Source organism: Argopecten irradians, chromosome 7, assembly GCF_041381155.1.
Source record: "Argopecten irradians isolate NY chromosome 7, Ai_NY, whole genome shotgun sequence".
Taxonomy (NCBI): Eukaryota; Metazoa; Mollusca; class Bivalvia; order Pectinida; family Pectinidae; genus Argopecten; species Argopecten irradians.
This window is the reverse complement of record NC_091140.1, coordinates 17,402,124-17,421,518: the sequence shown is the minus strand read 5'-3', so window position 1 is coordinate 17,421,518 and position 19,395 is coordinate 17,402,124. Positions and strand designations below refer to the sequence as shown.

At 39.5% G+C, this 19,395-nt stretch overlaps 1 protein-coding gene across 1 annotated transcript in view; it reads left to right on the top strand.

Moving 5' to 3' along the window:
• LOC138327725 (serine/threonine-protein kinase DCLK1-like) overlaps positions 1-19,395 on the top strand; it is a 51,062-nt gene continuing 31,667 nt past the window's right edge. The window contains exons 1-2 of the mRNA XM_069274045.1: positions 1-227; positions 5,113-5,838. Of these exons, the coding sequence (XP_069130146.1) occupies positions 196-227; positions 5,113-5,838 (758 nt within the window). The 5' untranslated portion in view covers positions 1-195. The remainder of the gene's footprint in view (positions 228-5,112; positions 5,839-19,395) is intronic.

Here is a 19,395-nt window from a genome sequence, read left to right as displayed (position 1 = left end):
ATTCACAAATCAGCTGATCAGATCGGTACCTGTTATCGACATATCATACCTGTTATTATTAGTCTGACAAAAATTAAGACAATAATGTTTGGTGTTGAATACGTGGGCTTACAACATTGTGTGGATACCGCCATTCTATAACCAGGATATATCCAGACCAGAGTTGTCCAGTGACGAAATACGTTAGGGTTCGTAATGGGTTACGGACACACAGATAAAACACCCAGGTAAGACATATGTATACCTGTTAATTGATTTACGTCCAGGTAACCATTCAACACTATTGGGAGTTTATACCACTGAGTGTTTGACGGAGAGTGTGAAATCTAAAATATGGGTAATTTATACGGACGGATTTCTCTGGAGGTATGTGATGTACTTCCTATGAAGGTTTGTAAAATCATTTAACTTTGAAGGATAAAAGAGGGTGATCTATTGTACGGGTAGGGTTTACAAGCAAAATTCTTCATAGACTATCGATTTCAAATTATAAAGGTGTGTAGTAATGATGTTACCCGTTATATTTCACAGGGGTCATGTTCTTGTACAATAGATATTGTGTAGAGGTTAATGTGAAGAAAGGTTATAGAAATAATAGATATAGTACATGTTAGGTTAAAACGATATTCAGGATAGCTATTTCGTCTTGTTTGAATGGACGGTTATTGATATCACCAAAATAAATGACATTGACACGGTTAATAGACACATTTCGCGAAAGGAAAGGACATCTATTATTACCATTTATAATTGGTTGATTTGATGATTCGAAATTGGCACTTCTACGATTTTACATCTAATTCAATGATATCATTCTTACAAAGTTCTGTGGTTATTTCGACATCGGAAGGAGCGTGTTGGCCGAATGGACGTGTAGAAATTGACACTTTCTGTTTGCTGTATGGTTCTTCTGACTATGGAATTCACTTCGATATTACCATGAAATTGACTATTTGTGTGTACTGTGTTGGAGTTAAGATCGCCCTGAATAATAATCAAGAGTTACCAATTTACGACATGCTACCCAAGTGCCAAGCAACCCCGTGGAGCACCCGTGTCTCTGGGCGCTATGTGTCCGTCTCTGGCGCTTCCAATCCTACTCCGCATGAATATACCGCAGTCTCCCAAAACATTGCATACTGGAGATGTTGGCCTAATTTAAATAACTCTGCATGGGTGTTTGTAGGACGTAATGTACAGTACCTTACAAAGAATGCACTTTGTACCAGAATTGGTGATTCTGGAATGAAGGATAACCCATACAGAGGATTGTGATAAAGCAACGACAATGATACAGGACGGAAAACTGTGTTAAACCAGTGAAGAAAACGTAGCCAGTGAAAACTGAAAACAGATATTTTGTGGTTGAGAACACATATAATGACATTGGTGTTCGGGAGAAATTAGGGGAAATGGCGATTTAGGGGAAGTAATAGCCAATGTATATAGTCATCCAGCAAGTCCAGAGATAGAAAGAAAAACAATTAAGTTCATATTTTTTGATTTACGTTTATTCAGACATGGTGTTGTTTTTGCAGTTCCATTTCTAATGGAAAATAGGTGTGATTCGGACGATAAAGTTGTTCTGGTTTTATGAGGCACGTGGTAAGTTCGAAAAATTGCAGCGAATGTAAAATAATATTGAAGTGCACGAGGTTTTTTTTAGTACTGGTTATATATGAGGGTTGTCTTGCTTGTCTTGTCGGAAGGCCAGGTGTTTCTGAAAAGGTTCCCACAGAATCGGTTCCTGTCTTACGATAACTATCACAATTCCAAAGTTCACGTTTAAAGTCCTTTTATATGCTGTATACACTATGTAGCGAGCTCCTGGCAGATTTAGTCCAGTTTTTTTAGTGAGTAACCACCACACCTACCCGACAACACACATCCGTCAATAGGACCACACCTGATGTCGTTATGTATGCGGTCTGACCCCGATCAAAGTTTAGTCAATTGATTGATTGGAATCGATCTTAAACATCAATTTCTTGTTGATTGGTTCTTTTTTTTCTCTCGCCAGAGCCTGTGTGTACACGTTTCCAAGTGATGGTGTGGATTTCATATATGTTTATCTAAACATTACATTAAATGGATATACAAAGTTATCGTCAGAATATCTGAATGGGAGATTTTGTGGACTTTTAATACCTTGAATGGAGCACACGTGATTTACTATACGACCGAAATATATCGCGTGATGATGTACCTACAACAATATATATAAGTACAGTCAATGTCACAATAAGTACTTTAACAAAGAAAGATAAACAATATGAAAATATGTGTATATTTAGTCTGGGACATATCCTGTTGGGATAATGTATTAGTATTTACCTGGTGCATACAGCACATTCATGTACCTGTTTATTTATCATCATATCATACCTGTAAGTACATTTTTTGATAAACAAAATTGGTCTATTTACCATACCTGTGTGCCTGCGAACTATACATTTCATATTTGCCATACCTGTCCATCAATAACCAGGATACATATTATACACATACATGTATGTTTCATTGTTACCTGTATTCTATACCTGTAAAATCGCTACCTATCTGTTTACCATACTTTTAAGTCCGAGACCATACATTTCATATATTTACCATATTGACATCAAAACATTACATGATAGCTACCTGTATATAAAAAACTGTCGAATTTCCAATAGATTTACCTGCAGTATACCTGTACTTTAATATTTACATCTGACCTTTCATCTACTTGACAGCTATCTGTTAAGTTTCGTTTTTGTGTGGAAGGTTTATTCGATAACGTCGATATCGACATGCCAAGTCCCGTACCTGTTTTAATTAACATACAGGTATATACGACCCGACGCTAGTTTATCACGACTGTGGAGCTAAGTCTCTAAGATCTCTATTATGTCTGTATTGTAAGAGAGACGTGTGTCGTAAGTCCAATGAGATTAAATGTATATAGTGGAGAGCTGACTGTGACAAAAGACCCCTACCATAGAAGTCTATACAGGGTGACCTAACTCCCTCAGATGTGTGGAGACTGACAACCTGAACGTGTACCTGTCATCCCGGGGCAATCAGTGAAGGACCGCTCCCGTGTAATGGCGATACTGATGGATGATATCGAAAACTATCTGAATCCGGAGATGATTTTCAGTGACTCACATGGTGAAGTATGAATGTTGAAACTTTTGGTGTTTGAATCTTGACTTGCGTTCTGATCATTAACCATCCGTTCTGATCATTAACCATCACCGAGTCGTTGTTAGGATGCTGTTGCTGGTCTCCAAGCTATGAGCAGTGCTAAATTCTGATTCGTTTGAACAATCTGTGGTATTCCAGACAGAACATACTCATTTGCCGTCAGAATACACAGGCGCCTTAGGAAGCCAGTACTATTATTGAACAAAATCAACGTTCGTTTTGGACTTCGTACATCAGCGCTTTGGTAAGTACAACGTATGACAGGCTCAGCGTTCTTTCATACCAGTTATTCCAGCAGCAGACTCGTTAGACGCGACAGAAATCCCAGTAATTCAGACAAAACTATAGCCTGTACATTGAGTATGTCTTTTGGTCTTTGGTGTACATCTGGAGTATACCAACCATGATGCCTTGTACTTCCGGTATTTACGACAGAGGCAATCCAGGGTATTAGTCAGGACTTCTTGTATAGGGTGCTGGACCCTACTGGACATTGCACCTGAATGCGCCTGTAATCGGGTGTGAATCATTGTACTCCATTTTAGGAGTCTTGGCTTTTCTTAAAACACATTACATGTATATGATTGTCTCATCTTTAATTGCTATACGTACCTATAGTAAATGACATTTGACACAATTTACTGTAATGCAGGTTGGATCAGTACATTAGAGTAGTAATACCCTGATGTCTATACTGTTGACAATCCGAGCTTCATATCCATCCTTTCTATAACGAATATCAACGAATACTTTGCAACTGCAAAGGTATATACTAACGAGAAGACCAAAATTTTGTTTTCCTTTGCCGAATGTGAAGGTTTGACTGCAAGAAATACATGAATACCATTGTCTTCCTAACGGAGCTTTGTTGTGGGGGTTGGGGGTACTGTCACAGACACATCGGATACAACCAGAGTATAATCTGGACACCCACATCACCCGGGGCTGTCGGTACTAGAACTCGGCTTGATAGTCGTTGATTGAAAGAGGTGCAATTGGTTTATCAAGTTTAATTATTTAGAAAACAGGGTTTGCTAGTTATTGGTTGGAGAGGTTTAATTATTTCATTATGTTTAATTGGGTTTTAATTGGCTACTGCTTTGCATGTCGTATGCATGTCTGACAAGATAGTGCCATCCTTTTCATGTCATGGTTGTAAGTCTATCCATTTCAAAACAAGCATTGCTATAATGGTATACGTAAGCTGTTCGCTTGTTAGGTTAGATATGGTAGATATATATGCATGTCGTGTGATGACGTAACGACAAAGTAGATTGGCTAGCTACTGTAAGCTGCAGTGGAGACAATAACTTTACGACCTACGTAATGCTAGACAAACAAGTACATGCATTTTAATACATTATACCGCCACTAGAAATCAATAGTGGAGTTTTAGCGATGATAAATTACTCCACACTCAGGGCAGACGGACCCCCTCCCTCCGTACTGGACGATTACATGCCGGACGGAATCTCATTTAGAGCGCGCGATAAATTGCCCTGGTCACGTGCTCTAGTTCCCGGATGGGATTGCATCTGCGCGGAAGAGTGACAGATCCCTGTTCGGCAGCTTCTAGATCGTCAGGTTTTAGGGATTTTAAAGGATATTTATGGTTTTGTGTGTAGATTAATGGCAGATCAGGGGCTGATGGGCATGGGGCACATCTGATACAAAATGTTTTTATTAGGCAAGAGCGCATGTCTCCCACATGCACTTTTAATTAATCGGTCCTCACAAATTCGATATAATCGGTGTAGTAATCGTTATGGGGTACCGTCGCCATGCAACGCCCCTTTCTAAATAGCAACTGTCAAAATGATATCATTGTTCTTGGTTTTTATTACAAAAAATCTAATCCTTAAAACACGTAACGATGTTATTATGTAACTGAAAAAAAAAATGAATTTTTCTTTTCTGTTGTTGCAGATCCAGACACAACAGCAAAATGATAGAGAACGGGTATGAAGAACATTTTGCGTTCTCTGACGACAAAGTACGAAATACACGTACTTCTTCAAGAAGTGGACGGACGAGCCCTGCACACAGTGCTCACGGGAGCTTAATTCGACACAGTTTGATGAAAGTCACAGACGACAAGCGCGCCATGAAGGTCAGATTCTATAGGAACGGAGACAAATTCTTCAAAGGCATTGTGTACGCTGTGTCTTGTGAGCGATTCCGGACGCTAGATTCGTTACTTGTCGATCTAACCGATAGTCCAGTTTGTGACAGGAATGTTCTACCAAATGGGGTTCGTCACATCTTCTCTGCCGATGGAAGTCACAAGGTCACTCGCCTTGACCAATTGGAAGAGGGTGAGAGTTATGTATGCGCTTCTACAGACCTGTTCAAACGTTTGGACTATACAAAAAGCGCTAGCCCCAATTGGAACGTGAATGTTCGCGCCAAAGATGACGATTCTGCTATTTCTGGTACAATGCGCGAGTCACTTATGGACGACATGAAGGATTATATTAAACCCAAACTGGTGACAATTGTTCGGAACGGTTCAAAACCTCGCAAAGCAGTGCGCGTACTCCTTAACCGGAAGACAGCTCATTCATTCGATCAGGTCATGGACGATATTACGGAGGCGATCAAACTCGACTCGGGTGCTGTTCGCAAAGTTTTCACCTTGGACGGGAAACAGGTAAATCATTTTCTTTTCTAAAAAGTATTACAATTCGCATCTACATTGTAGATGTTTTCTTTTGTTTCTGTTTTGTTCAAGAAGAAACCAGACACTTATATAACACAGATATAGAGATGTCCATATACCTATAGAGCCAATGGTCTCTGATCGCAGTTGAACCCAGAAACTGATTATGCTTCCGCGTTAAAAATTTGTCGCCGCGAATTTTCTGAAATCTATATGGTGTTTTTTCATTGGCTGTGCTATCAATGTGCCACGTGCTTTTCCTCCCTAGAAGGAACTACTAGAAACAGACGTTAATGCCTTCCCAAGGTTGTCTGGCTCCTCCCCCTGACACCTGTCGATTTGCAATTACGTAATATGCATTCTAGCACGTGCCAACAACGCGTGCTCGTCAAAGAAGCCCTGGATATAACTGTCGGCTTTCCCAGATAAGGCCTAGAATGTCGTTTTAAACGGCTTTAGAGGAAATTGTATATTGGTGTCTATTGATTCGGCCGACAATGCTGTTTTATTATCCTACTTCTTGTGACAAACTCTCATCAACGACACAATGGAATTCTCATTTATACCAAAACCGTTTTTAAAAGCAGCTGATAAACACAGAACGGATTAGAACAGAGTTGGGAATCCTTTTATCTGGAATGGCTGCCTAGACGCATAAACCAACCTATCACTGATATTATTGAACTCTTCGTTAAAGAATTTGAATTAGAGAAATGAAAACATATTTAAATGCATTATAAATATAAAAAGGACAAGTATTGATCAAATATTCATAACGCTAATAGCATTTTCTATAATGTACCAAGTCGCTTTGAAGTGCCCGGCTATATTGATTTGAACACGATAACAAACATTAAGCGGCTTTATATGGAGAGTCGACATAACATTATTTATTTTATCTGCCTTTGTATGTTTTATTTCTATTGTACCAATAATTTGATGAACATGATAATGATGACATATAATCAAATTTGCTTGTTGACGAAAACAAACCTTTCTTCTACCATGGTACTTGTCGGAGTTGACATTTAATATAATGGCCTACTTAGGAACGAATAATATGATCAATTTAATTTTGTTTGTGGTAGCCTACTTAGGAACGAATAATATGATCAATTTAATTTTGTTTGTGGTAGGTGTCTCGAGAATATTCGTTCTTTTATTTGTTATGAGCATTTCCAAAGAGACATTGCGTAACGCTTGACAAAAAACGTCTCGGTTCATGCCGCTATGTTTCGGAAAAAATCTTCATAATCAGTACAATTTCTCGATAAGATTAAATTCACCAAATAAAAAACAAAGTTTGCAGATATTGGGATTTTACCATCAGAGAATTCCGTTTTAGATTTCATTAAAACATATCTAGTCCTGACGTACAACCAAGGCTAGGCTCCGATATCTTAATAGCAAAGTAGACTTAAAGGCTATTCCAGTTTCTGACTTAATTGTTTCGAAAAATAGGTGATAGGTCTACTATATTTTTATCTGTTTAGAAGCCATTAGAGCTAGCGCTACAACATTGCAACTAAGTCGAGACCAGTATTGTTTGAAGTTGTTCCCAAATGGTCATCATTCGCATCACGAGAATTTCATCGAATGCTTTTCTTGCACTCAAATATCAAGTGAGATTACCAAGATGACCAAACCCGCCATCATGAACGCAGCCGACTTAAAGATGCTTGTTGATGTTTGTCTTTTCTGAGAATGAGAAAAGCGGCGTTTAAGATGTTTATCAGTTGAACATGTATATGTTTGCATAGATACCGGAAGTAGGAATGCTGTGTATAATCTGTCCTGGTTTCACACAATATGGCAGAGACATCAACACTCAAACGTAATATTACGTAGGCAACCTACACGGTAACCTAGCCAACATTTACTTAGCTGATACTTACCTACTGTAATATTTCCGTTACCATGGTAACAGAATGGCACCACAGGGAATTTGTCGTTGGAAACAAAATGTCAGGATAGCATTACGGGCTATATCGCATTTCACCTTAGATACGGGCGGTGTAGGGACATTGTTTTGTAGGAATTCGCGTTTTATAGTAGAATACTTCCATTAGGTTCATGTTTGGTTTAATATACATTTAAAACTTAACAAATTTTGATGTAAATTTTGATTTTTTCTGGACGGTACATTGTATGCTTCAGTAGTGCTTCTCAATAGAAAATGGATGGTTCCCATTCATCTCATCCACGATTGCCTTTTTGACGTTCCTCGCTCATGACATAACTCAATACTTGCAATACACGGATGAAATTGATGAGAAATGAACGTACAATATAACGACCATTTTATGCACTCTACTGTACAATATTTAACATGTAATTCCCTTGGCCTCAATCGGACTTGACGACGAAATGACATTGCCAAGTCCAGCATGCAATTTTACGGCGCTTGAAACGGCCGGGACATCGGCTAAAGAACATGTGGATATTCTGCTGAATGGCAGGGGCGAATGTGTATTGTACAATGGATTGACGGGCACCAGGAAGCAATTTTCGTTCGCTTTATCCAAGATGAAAGCCGTCCCTGGCTAAACAAAACGAAGTTTGGTTCAATCTTTCATGTCTGTTTTGTGATCTGCGTATGGAAGTCACGTAATCGTTCCTGTGTTTCCCGATCGATTTTGTGTCCGTAACATTCGTCTTGATTACGATCCCGTTACTGTAATATCTGATTATATAGCCAGGGAAAACAGCGGCTGTATAATGTTAGATTTCGCTGCAATCTCAAATCAACTCCGATGTGCTAGACATTTCTTATAATTTGTGTCAGTCATTGCAGTTGTCGATGTGTTCTGTTATTAAAAGTTCGCAAGTTAGTGCCTGTTTATGATCAGTTGTGTATATAAATGCATGTTCCTGGCTCTTCTGTACGAGCTGTCGCGATTGAACCTGAATTCGATTTCTTTGAGCTAACTGCTGACAAATGATTTATTAAACCGAATAAAAAAAGTTACAGCTACGACCGAAAGTGTACGGTGTGCATTGCAAACATTGATCGGTGGCTGTAATGTAAAGTCTTGGTAAGAGGGGACAGACGATACACGGACTAGTGCCATGGTAACGAGAGTGGGTTATAAATATATAAAACCAATTTAGGGCAAATGTCAAGACTATAAGAGGTGTTAAATAAATATGAAATGTATTTTAGAGTCACTGCATTGTTTTTGAAGTGGACGGCTCTTGTAACATATATTTGTTTTGGTTTTCACGGTTATATGTAAACACCTGCCAAGTCAGTAGCTGGAGTGGTCTATGATCTTACATACATACGTATTAACCATATAAGGTAAGACTCGAGTGTACATATATAGCGATCGACATTGGGCATCGTCGTATTAGCGTTGCTGAATTGGCAACCCAGTCCTAAGTGTCATTGTCAATAAGAATTACTTTGAAGCCATAAAAATTTGGACGAATCTTCAAAAGCTTTTAATGACTTTCATGTTGAAAAGTTTCATTGATTCCATTAACCTGTTTCTACTGTGATTCAGCAAGTTTTAGAACCTGTCAATGGATATCACCATTGGTATCTTTAGTGTTGTTCAAAACCAGGTCCGGCCCAAACATTTCCCCAAAGTCATAGTAATACGCAAAGGCCATTGTACTAATGCTCTATCCTTTCTTCGTGATTCTTAAATGTCCAATATGATATACATTGTATGTTCCTTGGATTGAAAAATATGTTCTCCAACTACCGAATAGGGACAACCAACGGTTAGTAAAGGTAAAGGATATAATTCTTATCAGTCTTAAAAACAAACAATATAAACGGGACCATGGCTTTAAAGTAAAAAACATCAGACATCTTTTGTTAAAAATGGAAATGGTGTCTTTGCGGTGGAGCAATGGCAAAAAGTCATACAAGTTACATGTATGATATCAATTTGTATATGTTATGACAGATAATGAATAGTCGAAACTCGTGTCGGACCATGGGACTTTAATCAGTCCCTCATCCTCGATACTTCAAGGGTTGCTATCACTGACGTTATATTCATGTCAGTGATAGTAACCCCTGGGATATCGAGGATGAGGTATACTATCCGATTGCATATATATATTCAATCGGAACAACTCGCCCATGCACTTCTTCGAACATAATCCAGTTTCGGAGAAAGTGACGAGGTGATCCGATTGGTATATGTTATGACAGATATTCAAAAACCTATTGGTATTCATCATCATCGGACCATGTAGCACGTTAACAAGTCCCTGTGACCCGGTCTGAGTTACCAACAGCCAACAGACTTTACAGATCTATTTCGTTTTTATGTGACTACTACATTAACTCCATTTTGATCTGAATTTCTCCAATGTGGTGGCTAATGACATTGTAATATTGAGGTCCACCATTCGAGACAATTTAATACTTGGTCGTCTGTTCTGGGACAATGAGTTCCAGGATTTACACGACTTGTGTCTCCAGTCCACAGACATACCTATTGACCAAATGAAATTAGTGTCGATTCACTAATGGTTTATAACTCGTGTTTGGTATTTATAAGTGTCCGTAGTCGTGGAGGCGAGATTCCCAAATACTATAGAGGACACGGACTTTATATATAGAGAGAGTTCACGGACTTTATATATATTATATATAGTGTCACTAACGGCAACATCATTCATTAGGGTAATATATGATGTTTATCATACACATATAGCAATAACGGAGACCAATTTACAGTAAGACTTCACTGAGACTTCTAAAATATTAGGTTTGACAGACGACTGAGCTATAAAGACAACTGGAACTCTACTACTTTATTTGTTATAAGTGCAACTCATACACTTCATCTTATTAGACTTTGTTAGTAACTCCTTTATTTTTTCTGAAGTGTTGAATAAGATGAATCCAAATGAAATCTAATTCACTTTATTTTATGTTTATAGGTATGTTTTTCGTTTATAAAAAAATTAATTAAACTTCTTTCAAATAATCGTTTTAGTATCATTTCTTTAGAAAAACTTTTGAAAATTTTCTATGGTCTTAGAATAAAAAAGAATCTCGACATATTGAAATCTCGACCCTGGCGATAAACTTGTTAAGTAATGTCGGTATTGGGGTTATATTGTTCCCTTGTGTTTGCACAGTGTATGCACAAACAGTTCCAATACGTGATAAAACTTAAGTAAACGTGTATAAATCTTTAGTATACAGCTGACATTGTGTCGCAATGTACACCGCCCCTCATACTCAGTTAAACCTACCCCTTCTCATAATGTATCCACTTTATTGAGCAAATACATCTTTTTATTGTTGAAATAAATAAGAGTTGAACACGTTTTTTTCGAAATTGTTTGTTTATGCAATAAAGCGTGACGGTTTCATATAATTAGGAATGAATGTATTCATATATCAAGTTTATTGATAAAATACGGGTTTGGATCTACTAAATACACTAAATACATAGCGATATTAGTATTATAACAGTTTCATGTAAATTGGCTATTTGAGAAGTAAACTGTTACTTTGGTAGTTTAGCAATACTACACGTAACTGAAACAAATGTTCTCCGGTAAATCATTCCTTAACTTAAGGGAGTTTCCTTAATCTAAAATTCTCTAAGAAAAATTGATGAAAACTGAGGCCTGGTCCCAGTGTGGTCAGGTTGCCTTTTGCATCATATACCAAGTATAAACTAACAATGACAAATATTCGGATAATGCAATGCTTCTAGATTTGCAAAACGGTGACGTTCCTTATTTGATCTGAACGTTTCATACACCTCGTTTTTTAGCTTTGCCAGTAGCACGTCAGCTAATGTTGCTGCAGACTTAAATCACCAAGAATTCGTGCAGGGTTCGTGACAAAGTCTGCCAAACATAGAATCAATAGTCACTATTGTCTTCTACTTACACTTCAAAAATGGAGGAAAATAGCAAAATTTTATGACACGTTTTCAGATCGATACAAAGCATTTCAAGGCAAAAAAGGAAACATTTATCATGCATTTTGCCTACTTCGGCTGTAGTGTGGTTATCTAGAGTAAATAGATAAGTGTTCACGCTTGCTTATCTCTAGACAACAATTTACTGCTTAGAAAACGCCATTTCGGCTCTTAAAATATAGCTGCGTATTTATTTCACAAGTTAATTTAGAGACGCTGGTTCGCCAGAGATGGATGGTACCAGCATTGTGTCGGGATGGTAAGCTAGTATATAGTAGTAAATTAGGTTTAAAGCTTCTTATAACACATCAGTTCTAAAATTCACTGTGCAATATACATTTATGTAAGCATGAAATCCATGTTTGGCGGTAGGCAGATTTATTTTTGTGTCCATTATTTTAGAGTAGTCGAGTTGTGAAACATTCTATGGCTTTGCCTCTAGTGTTTTCACGTTTTCTAAAATTGTCGGAAACGATCCATTTCCGTTCCGACAGTGATTATCAAATATGCGAATCACGCATCACACATGAAAAAAAAGCACTTCCTTTCCAAAGCGGAAGTTGATCTTTACAAATACATGAAGTGCAACCTTATATTCTTCCTTTGACCAAGACCAATGTTTCATTATAGACTAGATCAAGCTCCCGCTTTCAGCAAAAAATATATTCGTTTACCCTTTTTCATAAGATAGCAGCATTTTCGTTTATCAAAATCACCCAGTTTTGTTCTCCAAGCATTTCCTAAAGTGGACCCTTGCTATAGAAGCATTGTTGTATTCATTACAAATATGGACAGTCTTCAATGGACAATGGAAGATATTCATTCTTTCAGTAAAAAACTATCTGTCACATAACAATAATATGGCTTTGTTTTAGTCGTACACTAGGATTTATCTTATTACTGCCTAGTGACCTTCCACCAACCTTCAGACAGTCAGAACTCGAATTAACCCGTACCTTGACCTCACTGTCAGAGCGTTACGTAGTGTTAAATGTTTCGCTGATTGGATAAACTGCCAAAAGCATTACATCTTTTCGGGAGAAAGTGGCTTCCATTGTCTGGAGCTTAATGAATCTCACAACTCTCATATGCAAGACAATAAAACAGGAAGAGTGTACGTATTTCTATTTCCGGAACTTTCTGTCCGTACAAACAAACCGTCTGTTGAATGACCGCTTCTGTGTTAGTGACCAATTACTGTTTCCTAGCAACCTCGGCCAGGTCGATATCGACATGTAAAACAGCATATATCAGAGTAATTTAAAACAGATTACGATGTAATAATCCTATCGATTTGGAATAACAAAGAACGTTTCTATGATTAATTTCCTGATTATTATATAAGTTGGCATCATTGATATCTATAATAGATCAGGCATTTTATTTGATATATTATGCCATTAACACTTTGGCTGTTCTGTTTCTGCGGTAATGCATACCAATCATCAGGTGCATAATTCAGGTGGTATAAATGAGCCGTATGCAAGTACCAAGGAATGCAATTTTACTTTGGTTATTATATGGTTGTCCCACAGAGCGCTAAGCTTATTGAAAAGTTTTCCCCAGGACAAATGAATGCCTACTTGCTGCAGAAGCGGTTTGAGTTTGCCTAGAACGAATACGTTTACCCGACCTACTGTATGCTTTAAACGTCACCATTATCTGTCTTGAAGTCGTTTGAGCTACAATATTGCAGATATGTGAAATTGTTTGCCCGGTTTGGATTCATTGAACAGTGTCAGTGAGCCTCATTGATTTTCATACGTATTGTCTTGGATGTTTCAATGACCGTTTTTGATGATCTAAAGCCATTTATATGGAAATTTCTTAAAATGCCTAACCCTGTCTGAAACACATTTCAGACTCGTGTTGGTTTCGTGAAAATGAAAGACTACAAAGTATAGCGCCGTGTGTTGTACACATTTCCAGTATCACCCCTATCAATTATGTGACTTTTCACTTCATCACATATGACATTTAACAATTGAGCTCCCAACAAGAGACTATTTGAAAAATTTCTCTTCGGAATATCTGACATTCCTCAGACAAAATCGATGGCGGACCGTTATTGTATGAGGCGCGATGGTCCAACATCGACGAGCTTCGTCTCAAGTATGCACGTGAGAGGTGTTCGTTGTATTACGGCATTCCTGATAATTACAAAACCAATGTCAGCAATTTGATCTTTCGTCTCTTTATATATCTTTAGGACACTTGACGTTAGTCTTGCAGAATACAGTTGCGTTTTGATTTTTTTTCCTGGCGGTCGTCAACATATCTGATTTAGGTGGAGAAAGATATTCTTGAAACCTCGCAAATTTGTAGTTTGTATTCCCCACGGTAAAATGATCTGTCAAAGGTTCTCTGTCTATAGTTAAATATCGATTGTTATAGTACATGTATGTACTTTCCGTGTTAAGATGTTTAATCATAAGTGAATGCAATTGAGAATTTATCATCAACTGAGTACCGGGTATTTTGATGACGTTATATCACATAAATGTTACAAGGGATCAACAAAAAATATTTCTAGCCGTTCACTTCACGACCCAACCAGCTTACCAAATATCTTAAAATCATTTATGACATATAATGAATACCACTGAGGTATGGTCGAGGCAGGTAATGTTGGATGAAACCATTGTTTCTCTCATATCATAGTATTGAGAGTAGGCAATATACGATAGTCATGCATGTCCAGTAAATTATGGCTTACCTGTAGATTACACTTAAATTACACAAAAGTCTATAACACCGAAAACTTTATATTGGCGCCTGCCTAAGAATCAAATGACAAGAGCCGTGGTTCTTGACAGATATGCTTCCTTCTCATAATACCTTTATCCAGGAAGCATTTGCTGTTGTTTTCAGTCCTCATACGATTTCCCAATCTTCATCATCATTAAAATGTCTGCTGTCAAATCTCGTAAAATATCTTAAGCCTTTATCGATCCATATTTTCGCCTTATCTACAAAAGAAAAACACATCACATTCAAACTAGATAATCACTAGCGTCTAAGTGTTTCGATATAAAAAACATAATTCTTTGAAGAGCGATGGTCGCTATGACAACCACATGCGTTCCCATCAATCACTGAAACAATAGGCCACTGCTTCCTGTGTTAGTGTATCGATTCTGCATAAGGTGCAATTCCGCCCTTCCCGCAATCTTACCCCATCCCCATAACAGTCTTGTCTATCCACAATTTCCCTTCCATTTGGTATTATCACTTCCTTGGACAATTTATCGTATTTTTACCCCCGGGAAAACGACGAACAACGAATAAATCCTATCGGATATTACCTTTCTTAAGATGGAATGAAGGAAGTGCCAGATATGGATTTATATTTTACCTAGCTGTCATTCTGATAAAATTGGTCGTAACTTATCAATCAAAAATAGTCTTTGTCTGCACGATCTCCTGGCCTTCGGCTGAACCAGCAACCTGAGCCATTTTTTTTCTCATTTATAGTTATGGATTGTGGTTGGAAGGCGCAAGTTGTCATATTGTCAAATACATAGCTCTACGTGTACATGATAGCACGTTTTAGAAACCATAGTTCATATTTTGATATCGCATATTTTATTGTCATGATTTGATATCGCATATTTTATTGTCATGATGGATAGCGCTGATCAGTTTCAACGATAGCGCTCTTACACAGAAGCAAAACACGCTTTAGAATTTGCATCTACAATGTATGATACTGAAAAACTGCATAAGTGGAGTAACGCCTTATAATAGTGTTTAGCTAAATATCGTTAGTCTTAGACTCGAGACAGAGAACAATTAGAGGCTAGGAATGTGCTAAAATGCACATTTAAAACAATAAAGGCACAATCAATGGCCGATATTCGCCACAAAGACGGAAGACAGATCGACCTTTCAGAAGAGTACAGGGGCGAACTCTGTTCACCATTGTCGGGAGGATCAAGCCTAATTAAAGGAATGTCACAGCCATGTCACCTCATTATCACGCGAGTCTGGTCTCGTTTGTTTGTCCTTTTGTTTACGCTGATGACATTGGAGGCCCCTTATTTGTCATTGTCACCGCGACTCTTTGAGACTCTGACAATCGGTGTGATGTAAGAGGGATTGGGAATTCCAAAGGGCCTCGCTAGGATAATGGCACCAAGGACTTTTTTTATCTTCGTGGAATTCTGTCTTACAGCATTTCATAGTATTTTACAGTGAATGGCAATTGGTTTCCAGCAAAGCAGACGGACAATAGGGTTTTGCAGTTGGATAAAAAGAATCCAAAACATTTGGTTGCAATAGCGAATTGGTAAGACTAAATTAACGTGACGATCACAGTGAATCGTGGTGTCACGCGCACCCAATTTTAATTTTAACGTGACCATTTTACATCACTCTTGTTTTTCAATCTTCATTTGTAACAAATGAATAAATCTCTTTTTAAAACGAGAAACTGCATGAAAAGGTCACCAACAGAAACAAGATGTTCGGTTCCGTGGTCAAGTCATGCTCTGAATGATGTTCTGAAATTGGGAACGTGTTTTACACAACGAAAGGTCAGACATGCACGGGATGACTTAGGTACACCTAAGTGCTTACTGACAGCCATAGATCAACATGTGTAGGGTAAACCAACCGAGGGACAACGCTGACAAATCGCACTTGTTTGCGTATAGAATTGGACATGCAATATATTTTGAACATTGTCTGGCGCTCTGATCAATGAAAGCCACCTTAGTGGAGTCCATATTTTCTCATCGCTGCAACCGATTCTTTGCTACTCTCCATTGAATACATATATTGAATTCAACTTATAGAGAGTTATTACCCATGGTGTTTGATCATGTCATTTTTCTATATTCATTCTCAAATGAATAATGGCCAAAAGTGGTGATGGGGTTCTTTTTGGCAGACAACCCCTCTAAATTCTGGAGGTCTTATTTGCAGGAGGGATCATATTTGAAAATGGGTACTGTGTTATATGCTTTCATTCTGTCATGTACAATAGTTTTAGATTGGCCATATTTGAATAGTTGTGCCAGCTGTGTCCATCTTTTATAGACAGATTAATAATTTTTATGATGATTATCAGTATTTATTACACTGGTAGCAAACCGTTTGATTACCTTTAATTCAATAACTACATAGATCCATATTTAATGCATAATTGTTTAATCAACAATAATTTACATAAAAAATGACAACTTACTTTCGAAAATGTCATTTTGAATAGGAAAATGACATTTTAAATGCCTAACTCATGATGATTAAAATCATACCATGGCCCAGCTACAGTGTACATACAGGATATGCTAAACAGGACGATATTATCTACCTATACTTCTGTATGGGTTAACATGAATGTGAAAAGGCTAAGCAGGATTTAACCATTGAGGAAATCAGAGTGTGCATTGTGTCAATTTCAATAATGAAACAGATTAAATTAATGGTGTTGACTCCACTAGATTATAGAGCCTTATTCAACCAGTACTTTCCCCTCCAATTCCACTGCAGGTTGAAATGTCTATATCAGAGATTAAAGACAGATTTCAATCAATGTAATAATATAAATGATGAAATGACATTTTAAAATCCATTTAAATGAAAATCTGAAGCACATAATTTGCATTAGATTCAATATTTAGATTTGATGTCATTTATTGAAATCAATGAAGCAATCTATTTGTGTATGGTAGGTCGATTTTTATATTGGTTGTGTAGACAGATAAGTAATGTATGTGTACATGCGACAGGTTAGAGTAGGTAAGACTTTTAAATGTGTTGTTTACTCTGTCTGACATATATAAACAAACTGAAAGTTAGACTGCCTCTCCTCACACTTCACCTAGCAACAATAAACAACAGTAGAATATCTAGGGAGGGTAGGGAAGGGAGAGGTATCTAGGGAGGGTAGAGAGGGGAGGGAATCTAGGGAGGGTAAGGAAGGGAGGGAAGGGAGGGTAGAGAGGGGAGGGGTATCTAGGGAGGGTAGGGTAGATAGGGGAAGGGTATCTAGGGAGGGTAGAGAGGGGAGGGGTATCTAGGGAGGGTAGGGAAGGGAGGGTAGAGAGGGGAGGGGTATCTAGGGAGGGTAGAGAAAGGGAGGGTAAAGAGGGGAGGGGTATCTAGGGAGGGTAGGGAAGGGAGGGAAGGGAGGGTAGAGAGGGGAGGGGTATCTAGGGAGGGAAGAGAGGGAAGGGGTGTCTAGGGAGGATAGAGAGGGGAGGAGTATCTAGGGAGGGTAGGGAAGGGAAGGGTATCTAGGGAGGGTAGGGAAGGGAAGGGTATCTAGGGAGGGTAGGGAAGAGAGGGTAGAGAGAGGAGGGTAGGGAAGGGAGGGGTGTCTAGGGAAAGTAGGGAAGGGAGGGGTATCTAGGGAGGGTAGGGAAGGGTAAAGAGGGGAGGGGTATCTAGGGAGGGTAGGGAAGAGAGGGTAGAGGGGAGGGGTATCTAGGGAGGGTAGGGAAGGGAGGGTAGAGATGGGAGGAGTATCTAGGGAGGGTAGGGAAGGGAGGGTAGAGAGGAGAGGGGTATCTAGGAAGGGAAGAGAGGGAAGGGGTGTCTAGGGAGGATAGAGAGGGGAGGAGTATCTAGGGAGGGTAGGGAAGGGAAGGGTATCTAGGGAGGGTAGGGAAGGGAAGGGTATCTAGGGAGGGTAGGGAAGGGTAAAGAGGGGAGGGGTATTAGGAAGGGTAGGGAAGAGAGGGTAAGGGGGAGGGGTATCTAGGAAGGGTAGGGAAGGGAGGGTAGAGATGGGAGGAGTATCTAGGGAGGGTAGAGAGGGGAGGGGTATCTAGGGAGGGTAGAGAGGAAGTATCTAGGGAGGGTAGGGAAGGGAGGGGTATCTAGGGAGGGTAGGAGAGGGAAGGATGGGAGGAGTATCTAGGGAGGGTAGAGAGGGAGGGTATCTAGGGAGGGTAGGGAAGGGAGGGGTATCTAGGGAGGGTGGAGAGGGGATGGGTATCTAGGGAGGGTGGAGAGGGGATGGGTATCTAGGGAGGGTATGGAAGGGAGGGTAGAGAGGGGAGGGGTGTCTAGGGAGGGTAGGGAAGGGAGGGTAGAGAGGGGAGGTAGAGTATCTAGGGAGGGAAGAGAGGGAAGGGGTGTCTAGGGAGGATAGAGAGGGGAGGGGTATCTAGCGAGGGAAGGGAAGGGAAGGGTATCTTAGGGAGGGTAGGGAAGAGAGGGTAGAGAGGGGAGGGTAGGGAAGAGAGGGGTGTCTAGGGAAAGTAGGGAAGGGAGGGGTATCTAGGGAGGGTAGGGAAGGGAAGAGAGGGGAGGGGTATCTAGGGAGGGTAGGGAAGGGAGGGTAAAGAGGGGAGGGGTATCTAGGGAGGGTAGAGAGGGGTAGGGGTATCTAGGGAGGGTATCTAGAGAGAGGGGAGGGGTATCTAGGGAGGGTAGAGAAGGGAGGGTAGAGAGGGGAGGGGTATCTAGGGAGGGTAGGGAGGAAGGGGAGGGTAGAGGGAGGGTAGGGGGTGAGAGGGTATATAGGGACGGTAGGGAAGGGAGGGGTATCTAGGGAGGGTTGGGAAGGGAGGGGTATCTAGGGAGGGTAGGGAAAGGAGGGTATCTAGGGAGGGTAGGGAAGTGAGGGATATCTAGGTCTAGGTGTGGGGAGGGGATAGTGATGGGATGGGTATCTGGGAAGGGTAGCAAGGGAAAGGA